The sequence below is a fragment of the Crassostrea angulata genome, chromosome 6 (assembly GCF_025612915.1).
Source record: "Crassostrea angulata isolate pt1a10 chromosome 6, ASM2561291v2, whole genome shotgun sequence".
In the NCBI taxonomy this organism is placed as follows: Eukaryota; Metazoa; Mollusca; class Bivalvia; order Ostreida; family Ostreidae; genus Magallana; species Magallana angulata.
The window spans coordinates 25377321-25395086 of NC_069116.1; the positions used below are offsets into that span (position 1 = coordinate 25377321).

The 17766-nt window shown below is 33.0% G+C and overlaps 2 protein-coding genes and 1 non-coding gene across 5 annotated transcripts; 2 read left to right on the forward strand and 1 right to left on the reverse strand.

Moving 5' to 3' along the window:
- Positions 1–778: 778 nt before the first annotated feature.
- LOC128188077 (lisH domain-containing protein ARMC9-like) lies at positions 779–12264 on the reverse strand. Of its 3 annotated transcripts, none has more exons than XM_052858880.1 (26): positions 12127–12264; positions 11941–12018; positions 11434–11559; positions 11075–11242; positions 10542–10691; positions 10312–10404; positions 9815–9842; positions 9324–9415; positions 8078–8152; positions 7542–7666; positions 7228–7342; positions 6949–7044; positions 6758–6848; positions 6263–6386; positions 5938–6077; positions 5681–5757; positions 5517–5591; positions 4932–5022; positions 4474–4526; positions 3712–3846; positions 3453–3538; positions 3219–3328; positions 2926–2983; positions 2473–2783; positions 2332–2355; positions 779–1299 (listed from the first exon to the last, which is right to left on the reverse strand). In XM_052858880.1, the coding sequence occupies exons 2-26, from the start codon at positions 11998–12000 to the stop codon at positions 1235–1237; spliced, it is 2568 nt and encodes an 855-aa protein (XP_052714840.1). In that variant the 5' UTR covers positions 12001–12018; positions 12127–12264; the 3' UTR covers positions 779–1234. The 3 variants fall into 3 exon arrangements, with proteins under 3 accessions (XP_052714840.1, XP_052714841.1, XP_052714842.1); XM_052858882.1 differs by lacking the exon at positions 2332–2355 and adding an exon at positions 2081–2115 and having other exon boundaries at positions 1222–1299; XM_052858881.1 differs by lacking the exon at positions 2332–2355.
- On the forward strand, positions 5336–5466 carry LOC128190934 (U4atac minor spliceosomal RNA). Its single transcript, XR_008244411.1, has one exon. It is a non-coding gene; the product is annotated as a U4atac minor spliceosomal RNA (small nuclear RNA).
- A 3529-nt stretch (positions 12265–15793) lies between the features above and the next one.
- LOC128188079 (uncharacterized) lies at positions 15794–17675 on the forward strand. The gene is made up of 2 exons (XM_052858884.1): positions 15794–16779; positions 17331–17675. The coding sequence occupies exons 1-2, from the start codon at positions 16596–16598 to the stop codon at positions 17615–17617; spliced, it is 471 nt and encodes a 156-aa protein (XP_052714844.1). The 5' UTR covers positions 15794–16595; the 3' UTR covers positions 17618–17675.
- The last annotated feature ends 91 nt before the right edge of the window (positions 17676–17766 follow it).

Below are 17766 nucleotides of genomic sequence, written 5' to 3' on the forward strand. Positions count from 1 at the left end.
TACAGTACAAATAAACAGCAGGCAGTGAGAACTCAACTGATCACTCACATTCTATAGAATCCATACAAGCATACCAAGCACTATGTTTTTGCTGAATACAATGTACAATGCATGTACAAGATTTAAATTTGTTGTTTTCACCTTCTTATACTCTAAACTGATTTTTGCACATTTAAACTAACTGCAAAAAGTAATTCTATAGTTCTAAAATAATACACATGTATATTGTAAAAGTACGCGTACATGTAAATACATGTACCATATTCAGTTTCCATAGTTTTAAATTTGACCATCAATTAAGACATTTAAAATTTAAAAAAAAAAGAACATAAGCACAAACCTTTGTACAGAATGTAATTAATATTTAGAATCAATAATGAAATATTTCAGGAAGCTGAGTATCAAATTTATTGGTACCTATACATACTTTAATGTATGTAGCCCTCTCTGAATCTCTTTATTTTTTATCACCCCCAACAAAAATTAATAAGAAGACTTAAAGCTATAGAGGGTCACATTATTGCAGTTATATCAAAATCAGATTATGAATACAAAAAAAATGAAATTAAGATTACAACCAGTACATCAGATAAAAGGAGAAATGAAATTTGAGGATTTAAATACAACCAGTTAAAAATATCACAGACAATAAAAAAAACTACAAATATCAATAAGTTGTATAATTACTGGACTGGTTTTAAAAGGATTTATCTGTCAAAAGTTTACGAGATTCTTTCTTGCAGAAAAAATATATTCATCTCAAACCTACATGTACATGCATTTTTTTAACGTTAAAAGAAAAACAATGCATGTACATGTACTATTTACTTGTGAATATAAAAAAAGTTCTCTCTTCTCACAAGTATGATTGGGAAATGAAGAATAATTTAGCACAATTTACAGTCTTATGAGCACTATATTAGAAAATATCATTAAAGAAATACCGAAAGGTTACGTCAAAATCTAAACAATGTATGGAAATGAAGTAATCATAAAGAAACTATCAGTTTGTGTTCCTAACAGATGTATAGACATGTACATGTATATATCTATTGAATAAATAAATGTCCATTTAGTTTCTAGTTCTAAATAGTTTACATCTTTTATAAATAAATCTATATTAATTTTATTAAAAATAAAGTAAATTCCTGGACAACTAATACAATATAAAAAAGAAGATCCAGTTATTAGACAATACTGGAATGATATGAATTATTAGATTCTATGTATATGACTATGTCTCAGGTGTTTTAGGCACTTCTCTTTGACTAGCAACAGATCCTTTCCTTGATGGAGGTGCTAAAATGAAGAAAAAAAACAATAATAAATGCAAAATTGCTAAAATGAAGGAAAAAAACATAGATAATGCAAAACTACTTATTTGTCTAAAGTATCAAGATCACAGTTAACTTTTCTTTTATAAAAACATTTTCATATTATTCTATCCAGAATTTCTATCATTCTGTATAAATTAAAGTAAAAAACATCTGGGGTTAGCAATAATTCAATTGATATTTAATATAAAAGCTATGCCATAAACTGTTATTTATTGTATGTACATGTAATTGAAACTTAAAGTGGTTCACCAACAATAGAAACTCAAGAGGAGAATTCACAACGAAAAATACAACAAGTTACAGAAACCAACGTCTCCACATTTCAGTCAGTGCAGGGATCAATTTTATGTACTGCATGGTATTAATCCTGCTTCGATCAAGTCAAATATTCAAACATTCCTTAACATAAACTGGAAACAAAACCTATAAAGTGTGTAAACATTAAACTGACTGAACATTGATACCAAATACTGTTAGGCCTGTGTACATGCATCGGTAATCCCTGCTGTCACTCAAACTACGCTCCACAGACAAAGGACTGGTGCCTGCAGTGTTTGTTTGTAAACTTTTTTACTTGGAATGTTATGTCTTTACCCCAGTGTTGAAACTTTTATGTGTTAGGTGCATTTTAACAAATCACCAAAATGTACATTGCACAATTTCAAACTGTAGATGACAGCTCCAAGTGAGGAGATTGGGTATAGTAAATAAATGGTGTTCAGAAACAAATGTGCATATTTTACCCAGTCTATTCCACTATACACTACAGTCTAAGATGCTGTTGATCAAACAAAAAATTACATTTTATAAAGTAAACTTTTCACCCTGTTATCTACATGTACAGTGTAAAGTTTAATTTCAAATTGATAAATAAGTTAGGAGAGGAGGGTACAATTATGAGACAAGAGAGAGATATTCCCTTCTCCATACTACAGTACGCTTTATTACAACAATAAATCAGGTTTCAGTCTACTAATTAAAGCATTAGAATTACCGGTGCCACTTTCAGATCCATTTGCTGAAACATTTTAACACACATTATAATTTGATTTTCCAAGAATACTGATTTACCAAAATCTTTGAAACTAAAATCTTAAAAATTTTATGATGTCGACATAAACTTGCCCGTTTTTACCTGATTTTCCTGCTGAACTCGGGCGGGGTCCCGATTCCGAGTACTGAGGTTGAGGGGGAGGCATTCCACTGATGGACCCCCGGCTGGTAGGGCGTTTACCGGAATCTGGGGTACGGGGAACTTTTGACTGAGAGGTTTTGCCCTGACTCTGCAGGGAACTTCGCCCTTGACTGTGCTGTGAGAGTTTGCCCAGACTCTGCTGAGAGTTTCGTCCCTGGCTGGCGGAGTCAGAAGGCTTCCCTAGACTAGATACGTCAGGTGTGCGTGGAATCTTGGGACGAGAACCGAAAGCTTGGTTGTACTCCTTCACTCTAAAATATTAAAGTAAAACTTTTTAAAATAAAAACAAGAATGTGTAACAATCTTGGAAAAAGTTAGTAAATCTCACAAGCTGAAGTCTACAACAGAGATAGATCTCCATATGACATAATCATACAGAATATCTTCACTTACTCGGGAACATCCTTACTGGCCCGAGCACTGCCTTGGCTCAACTGACTAGCTCTTGACGCTGTAAGAACATGCATGAAGGCAATGTTTTTTAAAAAAATACGTGCATAATAAATTCGTTAAATTCTACATAATTTCTAAAATGAAATTATAAATAAATTATAACATAATTTTTATTTTTTTATATTTTTTTTTTTTGAAAAACCATTTGCCATTATCTTTAAAAAAAACACAATTCATCTTCACAATTTGCACTAGAATATTGTACATGTAAGGAATGGCAATAATTGACTGACCGGATCTGAGTCCGTCCTGTGTGTTCGGGCGGCTTCCACTCCTGGTCGGGGGACGGGACATGTCTGTTCTACCCTCAGGAATCTGTGACAGCTGGGAGGGGGGACGACTCCTGATGGCATATCAAAATAATAATTGTACAATTTTTTTTTTACAGAATTTTTTTTCACATTACTACTCTTTCAAAATGAGAGATACAGACTCTGATCTTAATTATGAATAATGACTGTACTTACTGAATGATTGAGGAATGCTCGGAGGCTCGACGTTGACTAGGCGTGATGGGTCTCTGGAGAGGCTCATTCAGAACAGAGTCTATATGCTACAAGTAACAAAAATACATAACTCAAGTCAGTGTCAATTATGCAAATCAATAACTTTTCATTTTCTAACACCCATCTCAACACAAGCCATAACATAAAATTAGAATTAGTAGTATAATGGAAATTCAACATTTTTCAGCAACAGTCTTCGAAGCTTGATTCAAATACTGACCCTTTTCTTGGACTTGGCTGAGCCGGCTACTGCCTGGTACTCCTCTATCAGAAGTTTTTCTCCGGTAGAATCACTGTTATCAAGCTGAATTTCTTCATCCTTGTCTAAATCTAACTCCATGGCGTCTTGGTCTTCCTACAAAACAATGTTAGTGTAAAATTGTTGTTGTCGGCAGGCAAGCAGTTTTATTTTTCTTCTAAAAATTACTGTAAACTTATTACATTTGGCGTGTACGATATTTGGCAGATATTGGTTTTTGAACAAGTTGGCGTGGATTTGAATTAGCGTATTCCTGAATGTGACTATTCTTATATATACATATATATGCATGGTATTTAGTGATGTACTTAATTCAGCGGAAGCCGCATTCCGCTAAAAGTGCTATATTGAATACACAGCCAAATGTACAGTAATTCATTTACAGTAATCATTCTCTTTGAGAATTACTCAATGGGAACCAAAAACCATTGACATTCAAAAGCTTATCTAAAAGGCATAATATGACAACTTAACAAACTAATTGCTCTCAAATATTTTGGAGAATCCATTGCAGCAGTCTACTACTGGTCTCATTGAGTGTATACAAGAAGTCACGAATATGCAAAATTGGGTCGCAACATATACCGTATATCATAAATCATGTAAATGAAAATGTTAGTACATGCATACATTCATGAAAGTATCAACACTCTGCTTTAAGATATAGGATATACGATACTGTCTTTATTCTGTTGTTCTTTGAAGGATTATTAAGCCACTAACCTCTTCCTCGTCATCTTCTTCATCATCTGATTCATTATCATCTACAGCCTCCACTGCACATATAAACCACAATTATACATTTTGTTAATCACATTTTGCTTTTTAATCTTTGAATTGAGAAGAAAAAAAAATGATAATCGTTAATAGCTATTACATTTGATATTCATAAATCAGTTCCATTTACATGCTCATGGACTTTATATGCATTATGCAATGTCGCAAACAATCATGATATTATAACTTTAATTGTTATTTCTTTTCCAGGTATTAACACCCTGTTTTCTAGTTTCTACATACTTTTAAGTTAACAAAATCGTTAAAACTCCTAAATTCTTTACCAAAATTAATATAATTATAGATCTCAATGAATGGAAAATTCAAAACAAGGAGTTTTATTACACATTTTTGTCAAAAAATCTGTTTTTCTATATTTTATGGAAAAATAGGGGATACTGTACCTGAATTCAACTGTTTTATGATAAATTCAATTTGTCGGTTCATATCTGGCTGGTCATCTTTGATAAAGCATCGCAGGATTTCCTCCATACCCTATATCAGTTACCAAGAAAGATAACTTATATTTTAATATTTAAGTTTTTGCAGTTACCTCCCTTGAAATAAACGCTAATTTTTCCTATGTTTTCTTTCAAAATCTGATGTGGTTTTTTTTGTTTTATCTTGGAGAAGTATTAAAATCTGAAGACTTTTCATAACTAAGACACTTTTAATTCAACTTCTTGTTAATTCTAAACAATTGTATCAAGCTATTTTATACATACATTTTGCACGTGTGATTCTTAAACACCTATATTTTTTTACAATCAGAAAGTTATATAAATATTTCAATGTGACATAATGGTTAACCGTCCTTATTTGGGGGTGTGAGCACACTCAAGGATCGTTTAGAGAGAGTATGCCTGCTAACACCAACAATTAACAAAAGATCCGCACCGCTCGCATGAACTTGTGGGTTAGGGTGCAATTTTTGGAACCATGTGGACATGGTATAAATACTTGTATTCTTCTTGAGAGAAAATTCCTACCATGGCTTTAGCTTCTTCCCTGATGGATGGAATAGCTAGAATGCTATACAGGGCACCATTTACATATGGACGGATCTATAAATTGAAGTATTCAAAATAAGTATTCATTATACTATAAAAATAAATCATATTAAATATCATTTCTTTTTATAACTGTTCCTTACTTCTTGATTTTCATGACCCAAAAGATCACTGAGGACTTTAAGGGTTTGGTGGGCATTTCCTACACAACGCTTTTTACCTACAACCATTGAAAGCATGCACACATTATTATTTGGTGAACAACTATTTATTATTCAGTCAATTTTCTATTCCTGCTAACTCAAACAAAAGTTTTGAATATACATATTTGGTTAAAAGTCAAAATTCCTGTTATTATCAAGAATCATTCTTTTTTATTCATAAAAAAGTTTTAACAAACCTGATGTTCTAAGACAGAGGTTCATAAGAAGTGCGACAGAGTACTCCAGAGTATAATCAGACAAATTGTCGTTATCTTCCAGAACTTTTACCAGCCACTCAATCAACCCAGCATCAATCATTGAGGACTGCAGGTTACGCCTACAACAATGTACATTGTATGTAAATGAATTTTTTAAAAAATCCTCTCTATTAAAGCTTACCTGTATTTGACCTTCAAATAAGTATCCTTGATATGGTATGATGATATGTAAATGTATATGCGGATAAAATAGCATTGTATTTCACACTGAATTTCATAAAATTGGCATATTTTATACACACACCTGAGACTCAGTTTCTGCAGGGCCCCTAGAACCATTTCTCTGGTGATGGACTCTTTCTCCTCACTGTGTAGATTGTCCAGAAGAGCTTTAAACAATTCTTGGTTCTGTGCTAAGTAGGTGCGACCTTAAACACATATACATACTGTATGATTATTCCATTCTTTTGACTTAATATTACAATACAAAACACTGTAACGGGAAAGAGATTTCAACTTGTCAACAAAAATTTGAAACTGATTTCTGCATACATAAGTATCACAATGTGTTTTGTAGCATTGTTATTTAGTGTGGAACATTTAAATTTGTGGTGGCTGAATTTTTACTAAATTTTTGGGGTCCCATCCCCAATTAATTCAGATACTCAAATTACTGAACGTATGGTATCAATAAATCATTGAATAAAGTAGGCGCTCTTATGAACCTTTAAATAATACTTTTAATCTACAAAAAATTGCTCCAACAAACTTTAATTGATTGCTTCCAAAGTAAACCGACCTGCACACAGGGAAGCAAAAGCATTGAAGAGCCTGGCTGCTGTCTGTTTCACTGTGTCATCAGGTGAAGTCAGAAGACCCAACACAGCCGTCTGTAATGGACAACCCGCATTACGGATAACTTGTAACTCTCAGCATAGAAACACAATTGTATATTTAGAATTGTGCTTTATCAAGAGTTGTCTGCCTTACCCTGTGAGCCCCTGCTTTAGCACACCCTAGCAAGTCGTTGTCTCTGTATGCAGTCATGGTTGTGTCTCTTTGCTGTGGATTGGACTGAGTCAACCTCTAATTGAAGGTACAATATACATTCAGTTGGTTAGAAAAATGAATATGGTATTTGAAATATGCAGTGTACATCATGTTGATAAAAATGATGGGAAAATGTTTCCTTTTATAAGCTGCTGACAACACTTTGAGCAATTCTTCATTGCACTGTTACAAATGATAAGCCTGCAAATTTTCTCTCACCCATCTTATAGCCTGTAGTAGAAGTGCTTTCTTTTTGTTTGGTCCACCAGCCAAGTCTTCTTTGACCTTGGGGAAGTCAAGTGGTGGGTAGGCATCTGGCTCCTGCATAGGCTGCCTGTAACATGTGTACTTGTATTACTCAATACTGTGATTAATCATTGTCAAAGCCAAATATATACATATGAAGATGCCAGTGCCATCTTTGACCTTCAAATAATAATTCAACAAAGAATTTCTTCATTCTTCTTTTAACAATTAATAAAGCACAAAATATTTCCAAAATATTAAAAGTTAGACATAAGGAGAGCTCTTACATCTGAGGAGCAATGGACTGTCTGAGAAATTGACTAGCTGTTCCGGGCCTGGTGAAATCGACAGATCCAGCGACATGGTGACTGAATAGACGAGAACATATTTCTTGCAGATATTCTGGCGTTATCTAGAATTAAACAAATCAATCACAAATGACACTATAAACTATATATGTGCATGAACATAGAAAATGTAAAATAAAAGTTTACCCAAATCTAGGTCTTATTAGTTAATACTCAGACAGCTTGAATGAGCTTGAATTGTAAATGTAAATACTCATGTATATGCCTTCTTTGTTAATTATACCATGATCTCAAACTGATTTAAAAATGTCCATGACTATGCATGTCGATCATACAGTAACTCAACTGAATGTAATTTGAATATTGAGATGTGCAGTAAACATCATGATATTAATTAAATAAAATGAATAACTGACTTAAACAAATTTCCCATTGTTCACAAAAGCAAACAATATTCAATTATAATACATGTATAATAATGTAATACTATAATAATGATGAAGAAAACCACTTACAGGTTTTCCTTGAACAGTGGATTCCAATGCATCAACTAGATCAGCTGTGATTCCAATTAAGTTGTGGTAATCAGCCTACAAGGAAAGTAGCAAACATGATATAAATCCATATGCTTATTGCAGTCATTGGTATTTGCTTTAATATCTGAATCAATAGTTCTTACTATTTCACAATCATACTGTATGTGTATATTCCAGTTTCTCTTTATTTATTTTACATATTTCAAATAAAAATGCATTTTAGTCTCCTAATTTATTACAAAAAACACTAGTTCAAAAATTTCTACAGGGTAACGGACATAAAAGTATTCTACAAAAGAATTACCGTACTTAATTTTCATCAATTTTTGTTTTGAATAGTGATAGATACATTGAAGGCCAGAGTTACTACACAAGTACACTTTAATTTAATCCAGAGTGAAGACTAAGAGAATGTAAATGTGAAATAAGCAAGGAAGTCTATGGTACAGTGTACATGAAAACAAGAGCTCAACTGAATAGTACATTATAGTCTTGTCAAATCTATTCTCAACAATTAAAGTGCAAGTTGTGGAACATCTATGGGTCAAAGGAAAGTTTCAAACAACAGCAAAATACCAAATGTACCGTCTATCAAAGTGCTGTTATGATTTAAATCATGTAAATATTAAATCATTGACACCATAGACAAAATAAAAATCTGAAATTCATCAGATTATAAATTTGGAATTTATAACAAATAATTTGTTTGCAACAAATTTTTTGTGAGTTTCGTTCTTGGTTATCTTGTTTTAGATTACTCTACTCTCAAGTATTTTGTCTGTGGTGTGAAAACTTACCCCAAAGCTCTCTGTTTTATTATAAACGAAAAAAGAAGCAATGTGTGTTAGTAGAAAGGTAGAAGAGATAAAACTCATGCTTATTAGTACACATAGAAAGAGTACATGTACTTGTTAAAGATCCTAGCTGGGACAATGTTAGTAAGCTTGTGTGACCAGTGGCTGATGAACAATGGTTCCTAATCTGAAATATCTGGATATAAAGATCATTATCAGAGAAATCTAATGACCTCTATCTCCAGTATCATTTCTCAGACCACATGAGCCAAATGCAATTCTGCAGTGCAAACTTCATCTTGAAGGATGAGTCCATGACCAGCTTGTCCTATGATCAGGAGAAATTCTTGTCTGCCACTAGCTTATGTAAAAGTACATCTACTGTGCCCCATGCAGTGTTATGTGACTGACAGTCAGTGTCGAACCATTACCTGAACACGATTGTGTCGTTTTATGTAAGACATTGTTTTACGCTCCGAATCCACCAGCTGTTGTTGCAAGCGAGAAATTTGCTGAAACTGGTCTGTAGAAATTTGTATTGGCAAAATAAGTGCAACCATTCATTTAGGTATAAGTACATTACTAAAATATCAGCAATTAACATGCATGATCATACATGTTTCTTTGTATCATTATATAAAGATGCAATAGCAACAACTGTCATTTATTCAAGAGATTACTTTAAGGGTTTTTTATGTGGTCAAATAAGAAAAAGGTGCAAGTTAAGTTATACTTCAAAGATATATCTTAATTAACATAGTACAACCTAAAGTAATATTTTCTTTAAAATTGCTAATGCTCTTGCAATGAATATATATACGTATGGTAAAGTGTATACCGTATCCGATTCTGCATGTTTGAATTAATTTATGATCATCATCATATCACCTGTACCTGTGGTTAAATGAAGCATTAACTATACCTGATTCATCTCCATCCTTGTTACCCCTCTGTTGAAAATGGGTTAAGGAAAACAATAGGTTTAAAGGTATTGTTAATTAATTATTAAATTTTTAATAATTTAATAATAATTATTAGATAAACAATAATATGCTTTAAGTTTATAAAACTCATCATATAACAATACAAAATTTTTATATGTAACTGGATTTTTTCAAACTACCGGTACATGTACATGGATATGTCAGGTGAATCAGACATTTTAAGACCGCAGGCTTAAAAAATTTTAATCGAAGAAAAGCACGCGGCTTTTCTTCTCGAATGCCCGAACAAAACTAAAATGGAAGTATGCTTGTGCATTATGGGTAAACACTAGATGATACCACAGGCGTGGTCTCAAAAGTTCAGGCATGATCGTAGGCTGCTCGGGGAAAATGCAAAAAGTTGATGCAGGTAAGTATAGATATTGATGTAAACATGTCAGGTTATTTTGTTCGAGAGCAATTTTGACAAGGATACATAAAGTTCAAACAGTTTGGGTTGTGGTCTAGATTTTAATGTCAAGGTTAAAAACTTTTCCACTCGCACCTCCAGGTCCTTCACCCAAGAATCCTGTAGGAAAAAAAAAAAACTCTTTCACTTAAAAGTAATAATCTGTAGCCATATCAAAAGCATATATCATGACCTTTCAATCATTAAATTATAACATTTATTATAGCATTCAAATACATCATAATCATAAAGCTTACAGAGAAAAGTTCTTTGTAGGACGGATGACTTTTGGCATTTGGGACAAAAGGTAAGGCGTAATAAGGCAGAAACTCTGTAGTCTGGCTTAAAGAGGCACCCCTGGTCTCCAGGTATTTCTTGAAGTCTCCCATGGCTCGATCTGCTTCTCTCTATAAAATTAGTTTACATTGTCTTTATATTAATCATATTTTCATGAATTAAAAAAAAGAACAGTTTATTATATCACAAATAATTTATATTCCGGGATACCGTATATTACCTTTTATATACAGAAACTTTATTCATTGGCAGTTAAATATAAATCTACAAACACCGTAGTCAATATATAGGTAAATCTTTATGATCAAGAATAAACAATATCTGGTCATTCTCATTTTTAAATGTTTCCCATAACTACCAGTAAGCATTGTGAATGAAAATAACTATTCAAATATCTGTTATCATGGATATATAAAATCTTACGAAACACAATTGTTACACTGTATTCTTAATAATAATATATTGCATGTACTTTTTTTTTCAAATGTATTACCTGTCCTCTAGCAAATTTTATTGGGAAAATTGCAAAGTATATGTTCAAGTAAAATTCTAGTTTCTTTGCAACTGCATCTCCATCCCGAACAGAAGGATGGAGGCTGTCATTCCATTCCTTGAAAAACCGATCTCTTCTTCCTTTATGAAAGTGTTGCATTAATTCATTCTGTAATAAGAAAATTAAATGTATGATGGTCATTTATTTGAAGGAAAACCTTCCTCAAACCCAAGCATTCATATACAGAAAATTTCTCAATGATATTGCTGAAACAGTTCAGTATCAATTTTTATTTCTATGGGTAAAAGTATTCATATTTTGCATTTATATTCTTCAGAATTTTAAGAAAAGCACATTACCTGTATGGCCACCAGTTTTTGATTAGATTTAGATTTGATACTGTGAGTGGCTACAGGCTTGCTCTTTTGGTCGCATTCTTTCAAGAAAACTGAGCAACATTTATCAAAGCCATTGAATTCCAGGTACTGCAAAAAGAAAGAAAATAATAAAGAAAATAAATAGAGAAATCAGTTAACAATATCCTTTAAAGCACCAGAATCATATAAATTAATATTATTCTTTATAGTATAGGTCCCTGAAAGCAGTGACATGGTACTTATTTTATTCATTTATTAATTAATTATGTAAATTAAACTGGATTTGTTAAAAATTCGAAACATATACATCATACACATACAGTAATTGATAAAATATGATACCCTATAAATGAAATTCGATGTGACATTAATATCACAAGGGATACAAATATCATTTTACATTTATTCAAGGTACATGTACATTCTCATTTCCTTATTTAGACGTTATCTTTCAACAACTGATCAATTAATTTACTGAGTAATTATTACCTCTTGGACGATGGCATTTAATTCTCCTTCAAATGATACAACAGACAGAGAACCTGACATCTTACTTAGATTAGTTTTCTGAAAATAAAAGCATGTAACACTTACCATAGAGACAATTCAAGTTAAAGCAAAATATGTCAAACCATCATGTTAGCATTACATTCCGAGAATCAGTTTACTAAATACCCTTTAAAATCATAAATATATCCAAAAAGTCGCCTTAGTCTGCATATAATTGCCGATACACTTCGAAATAAGTTAATTAAGAAATTATCAATTTTTCTCCCTTGGCATGCAGTAAACAAATAAATCGTTGTCATCAGAATGTTTTATGAAAGTTAACTAAGTCGTACTTCAACATATTCTTATCTAGGCGTTTCAGCTTTTCGGGAAAAGTAGGAAACAACAATTAATTGCATAAAGCTTAAATGTGACTAAAATTTTGTTACATCTGAATAAAAAATATATATTTGATCGGGAGGGGAAAGGGGGAGTCACAAGTACTATTTTGCTGTGTGAATATAATTGAATTTTTGAGAGGGGATAGCATATGGACCCCCCCCCCCTTCCTGTAGATCTGCACATGCATTCTATAGATATATATGGTTTTTGGGAGTTGATTTTAATCAACTCTCCTATGCAGTTACTCTGGCAAACCGAAAGTGAAACAGTGTTTCGACCTAAGCACAAATCATCACCGCTGACAAGACTTAGTTCTTGAAAATAATAGAAAAATTCGATGTAATGTGTGCTGAAGCATTGTTTTTCAAAGAAACTTATCTATAAACACTTTGAAAATAGCCAGATTTTATATAATACGAACAATTTAGACATTTTTGTAGTCTCGTGTGTTAATTCCTTCGCCAGAGTTTAACTGATATAGTCTCGTTCAACCAAACGCTCGGCTATCTCCGTAAATCTCCAACATGCAGAGAGGCTCAGATCGGCTCTTGCTTGTGGGAGACAGCCGAGCGTCTGGTTGATCGAGAGTAATTTCGATATCAATAGTGCTTGGATCCATATAATTCTTAGAATTGTTTCGATTACTTATATTAATACATATTAATACATAGTTTGAAATCTATCTTTAAATATTACACAACATGATTCATATGGGGACTTCTCGAAATTCCTGTCGGAAAAGTCTAAAAATTGATATTTAAAGAAAGTGCGTAATTCAAATACAGACTATAGAAACTAATTGCCATGCAAGATAAGTTGATTTTAAAATAAAATCAACTCCCGACAGTACTTCAGTACTTTGATTATGTACTTGTATCCTAGAAACTGAAACATCATTTTTGTTTGGTTCACCATAATCTATTCCTAGCTTGAAACAGATTAGGAGAAATAATGCCGGACCACACTTGGATTCGAACCTAATCTCTCGTCTGAATCTCTAGTCAGCTCTACCCACTGCCCTAGCTGGTGGTCAAACCCTTAGTTTGATCCTTTGTTGATTGTTTTTTTAAATGTCTGCATGAATTACCGTCTGTATCTTATAAATCCATAGGTCTGAGTGAATTTCTGTTTGCTCCCTGATTCCTCTGCAAAAATAATTTTGCTTTTACTACTTTAGTAAAAATAAAAATAAATGTTTTTGTTAAAATCAAGAATATTTAATAGTATCATGCAACACAGCAAATTGTGAAATTTTGGCACTTTGAATTACAGCTGTTTACAGTATACAGGGATGCAATAAAAAATTTGCTATAGTTTTCAGATATACCTACGAAAGACGAATAGGGCCACTTAAAAAAATATTTTTATCTCGTAATTACGAGAAAAGATCTCGTTATTACGAGTTAATTATCTCGTTATTACGACATATGGAGAAATGGTGTACATTTTACTAATTTGCATAGCGGCCATATTGTTATCACAATGGCGATTTCTAATACAATAGAATATATAGAAAGGAATGAGAAAAATCACAAAAATTAAAAGATAAGTATTTCGGAAATATTTTCTCCTCATTTGGTTCTCTCATTTACTACATCCGGGATCGGAATCATCCGGAACACCTCGGGCCTTTCAGAGTTTTTCTCTGAAAGGCCCGAGGTGTTCTGGATGGGATCGGAATGTGCTTGTTTTGTTTACATTAGATATTGAGATGGCGGTTCCTTTTGAATCTGAAAAATCGAAGCGGGGCGTTGTAGGAATAAAGTGTGTTTTAGTGATGAAAGGCGACATGAAGGGATTTTAGAATTATTTTTATACTCTGTCCCGGGTTTTTGCTTCCACCACTTTTTGCCAAATATTTCGATAATCATAATTATCTCTTTACCCAAAAGTGTTTCATTCACTAGAAGGAAAAATGCCTAGATTATCTGCCATAAAATTGCTTCTCAATGTCCACCTGGTTTATGATACGAGCGAAAATTGAAACCTTACGGGAATTTAACATTGCAGAAAATGGCTGCCACTTCGGAAGGGGCCTGTAATTATTTGAGGATATTCGTGAAGAATCGTAACGTTACGTCGATGACGTATGCTGACGTCGAGCACGTTGCCGTTGTTCGCGCAGGCTTTCGGGATGTTTCGGTATTTGTCCAAGTTTAAAACATACAGCTTCCGAGGATAACCAAACATATCCTATAGTCTGCTATTCGACTATAAACTATAGACCATATAATTCTAAAACATATATATCTATCGTATACATATATCATCACACAAAATAAGATGCCGAGTTCCAAGAAGGGGAAGTCAGCGAAGTCAGTGAAGTCTATGGAGGTATACAATAATTCATTGTGTCAGTCATATCATTTCAGATTCTTTACGATGACTGCAATATATTTGACTTCACTTTTTCTTTGTATGGGCCTAACGTTAAAATCCTATGCCTCATACATATGCAATCCTGTATAACTCTATCTATATAAGTTTAAATGATAACTCTACTGTACCTGATATTGAAAATGTAAACTTCCTGTAATTTCCAAATGGTGCACAATACATTTTCACAAAATTACGAACACAAGGATCCATGATCAACACACATATCATAGTCAGTTTGAAATAATGTCCCGAATTTATGAATGCTAAGAATCCAATTTTTAATCCAAATCAAACTTTTCCACTGCTGTCTGCTTCGTATGATGTCACTATAAAATATTTGACCTTGCCCTTAAAATACAAATGGGTGCCAAGTCATTTTGCACCCCGTTCAATTACACCCATATGTTTATTATATATTTAGGCTAGCCTGATTTGGTCTTGGGCCAGTTTTACACTACATGATAAAGTGAAGTCAAAAATTTAAAGTCTATAATAGTATATCATGAGCCATTCACAACTTGCAACATGAATATAGGTGTGCAAATTAAAATGGGAAGATATATTTCCAAGAAATTTTTTCTATTTTTAAGGAGGAGGGGCAAAAGGGGTGTGAAAAAAATGTAAATTGTGAATGGACGTTTATGTGCAATATAGTTTAAATATGAGCCTTTTACAATTTTCATATCCCAGAAAGTTGTGAATGGACAAATTTATGGGTGTGAATATCATATGTAAGTATTGCACTATACTGTAGGCCATTTTAAGGGGGGTGTGCAGTAATCTTGTTCATTTGAGGAGGATAAGAAATATGAAGTCCTACATGTCATTTTGTTTGAAAAGTATGCATACAAGAACAGGACAATGTCTTTTAAATCACTTAGAACGGCTGTCAAACTGCGCAGTTACAGACTTATTTTGAAGATTTAAAAATCTGGAAAAATATGAAGGGGGTACATTGGTATCCCCTACACAGTTTGAAAGCTGTTTTAAGTGATTATATAAGGCATCATCCTGTTCTCGTACGCATACTTTTCAAACAAAATGACATGTTGAACTTCATATTTAATGCTTTTGTATCTTTTGGCAATAGTTTTGGTCAGTTTGGGGCAGAAACAAGCCAGTTCAAAAAATGTTAACATTCTTATCTTCAAAGGAATAAGATGGCCCCACATTCCCCTTAATACAGAAATACAGTCAAACCTTGTTATCTCGAACTAGATGGGACTGGTTAAAAACCTCGAGATATCCGAGTATTCGAGATATCAAGGTAAATCACTTAAAATTTAATTGGTTGGGACTTACAAATCACTTCGACATATCCATTGTATTCAAGATATCGGTGTTCGAGATACCGAAGTTCCAACTGTATATATACAGTATACACATACAAGTCATGCACTTAGAAGTTGGGTTTGCATACTAAGATTAATAAAGTACAGGTAAATAAGAGTTTTACAATTTATTTCCCAAATAATATGTAGGTAACAGCTATACCTTTGTAGCCATTTAAAGCAATTCTGCAAAATAATGTATTGCTGTTATCCTTTTCATTGCGAAAACATTGAAAAAAGCACCCCAAATCAGTATTCAACATTGAAATATGACTCTCGGGTCAATTTTAAACCCAGGTCAATATTCTTTGTTCCATCCTATTCTGGCAAAATAAGATTTTAAAAAATTACTCTCTATTTCTCTGTAAAAGTTTAACCAAGGAATCACGAAATTTGCAATTAAGAAAAATTAATATTGATGTGAGATCTTGACAATCTTTCAACTGAAAATGATTAGTGGAAAAGTTGGGCTAAAATTAGTGCTCCTGGTAGAGTCTAAAGTTAACCCTATACCTAGGTACATACATTATACCAGTATACTAAATGTTATCGGTAATTATGAAAGCTTGTATCAGCTTGCATAGTATATTACACATGTGCAATATCAATTTTCTTCCTCAGGCAACAGATATTTTAAAGATGATTTACATCCAATTTCAAAAAGAAAAAGAAGAAGGCCATGTGAGAAACATTGACGACCCCATGAAGAGATTATCTTCAGCAACAGGTAACAGAAAAAAATTTGCATAAAATGGCTACATTTATAACTATGGAAAAATAGTGTGTTGAAAATCAGAATTTCATTATTTTTTAATCATGGTACAAAATGTATCAAGTGATATATTTCGATACTGGTATTTCTGTCATAATGTAATGTTAATTTTGAATTTACTGGGTGGGTGTAAACACAAAATTTACAACATGACAACTGTTGAAATTACTGTGTTTTACCTTAAGTGATTGTAAAATCAGCATTTACATATTGGTTGACAATACTCACCAGAACAATACTGTTACCAGTATGTGGCCTAAAGTATATTGCTGCATTGACGCCAACGCCGGGGCATAGCATAAGCTCCCCCAGACTTTGTCTCGGTGAGCTAAATACACTTGCCCATGATATTATTTGAAAACTGTTTCTATAGATGATTTTTGAAGGATAGTGCACAATAATAGACAAAAATCAACATCAAAAAATATCATGTGAGGCTGAGTGACTCAGGTACATGTAGCTTAATAAATACAAATGGGTAGTAGAATATTTTTTAACATCATTAGGGATAAGTGTGAAAACACTGAAAAAGAAGGTTGTTGTCGACCCTGTGGAGATGGTGGTGGAGGATCTTCAGGCAGCTCCTCCTGTACCTGTTCCTAAGAAGAAACGTGGTCCCTGTAGAAAGCTTGATGACTTCGATGCAGATTTGGTGAAGAGGACCATTCATGATATGCAGTTGAAGGGCCAGTACGTTTCACTTCGTCGACTGTCAGATGTACTAGTAGAAAAGGGAGTCAGGATCACAAAGTCTCCATTGGGGAGACTTGTGAAGGATCTTGGGTTCAGGTAAGCACATAGAGATGAATCTCATTTTCCTACTGCAATACTGCCAAGTCACCTTCAATCTGTCTAATAAATGTGTAAATCATTTGAGCATATGCCATATTCATGAAAAAATGTTTCCCAATTCAATCAATCAATTAACATAATATAAAAACA

What these genes read in the sequence shown, in the direction of transcription:
- LOC128188077 (XM_052858880.1), bottom strand. Translation starts at nt 12,000, where the DNA reads ATGTCAGGTTCTCTGTCTGTTGTATCATTTGAAGGAGAATTAAATGCC. An exon ending in AACGACACAATCGTGTTCAG is followed by an intron (nt 8,153 to 9,323) that starts GTAATGGTTCGA and finishes CTTTCCTTGTAG; the next exon opens with GCTGATTACCACAACTTAAT. An exon ending in CATAAAACAGTTGAATTCAG is followed by an intron (nt 4,527 to 4,931) that starts GTACAGTATCCC and finishes TTATATGTGCAG; the next exon opens with TGGAGGCTGTAGATGATAAT.
- LOC128188079 (XM_052858884.1), top strand. Translation starts at nt 16,596, where the DNA reads ATGTTATCGGTAATTATGAAAGCTTGTATCAGCTTGCATAGTATATTA. An exon ending in GAGATTATCTTCAGCAACAG is followed by an intron (nt 16,780 to 17,330) that starts GTAACAGAAAAA and finishes TAACATCATTAG; the next exon opens with GGATAAGTGTGAAAACACTG.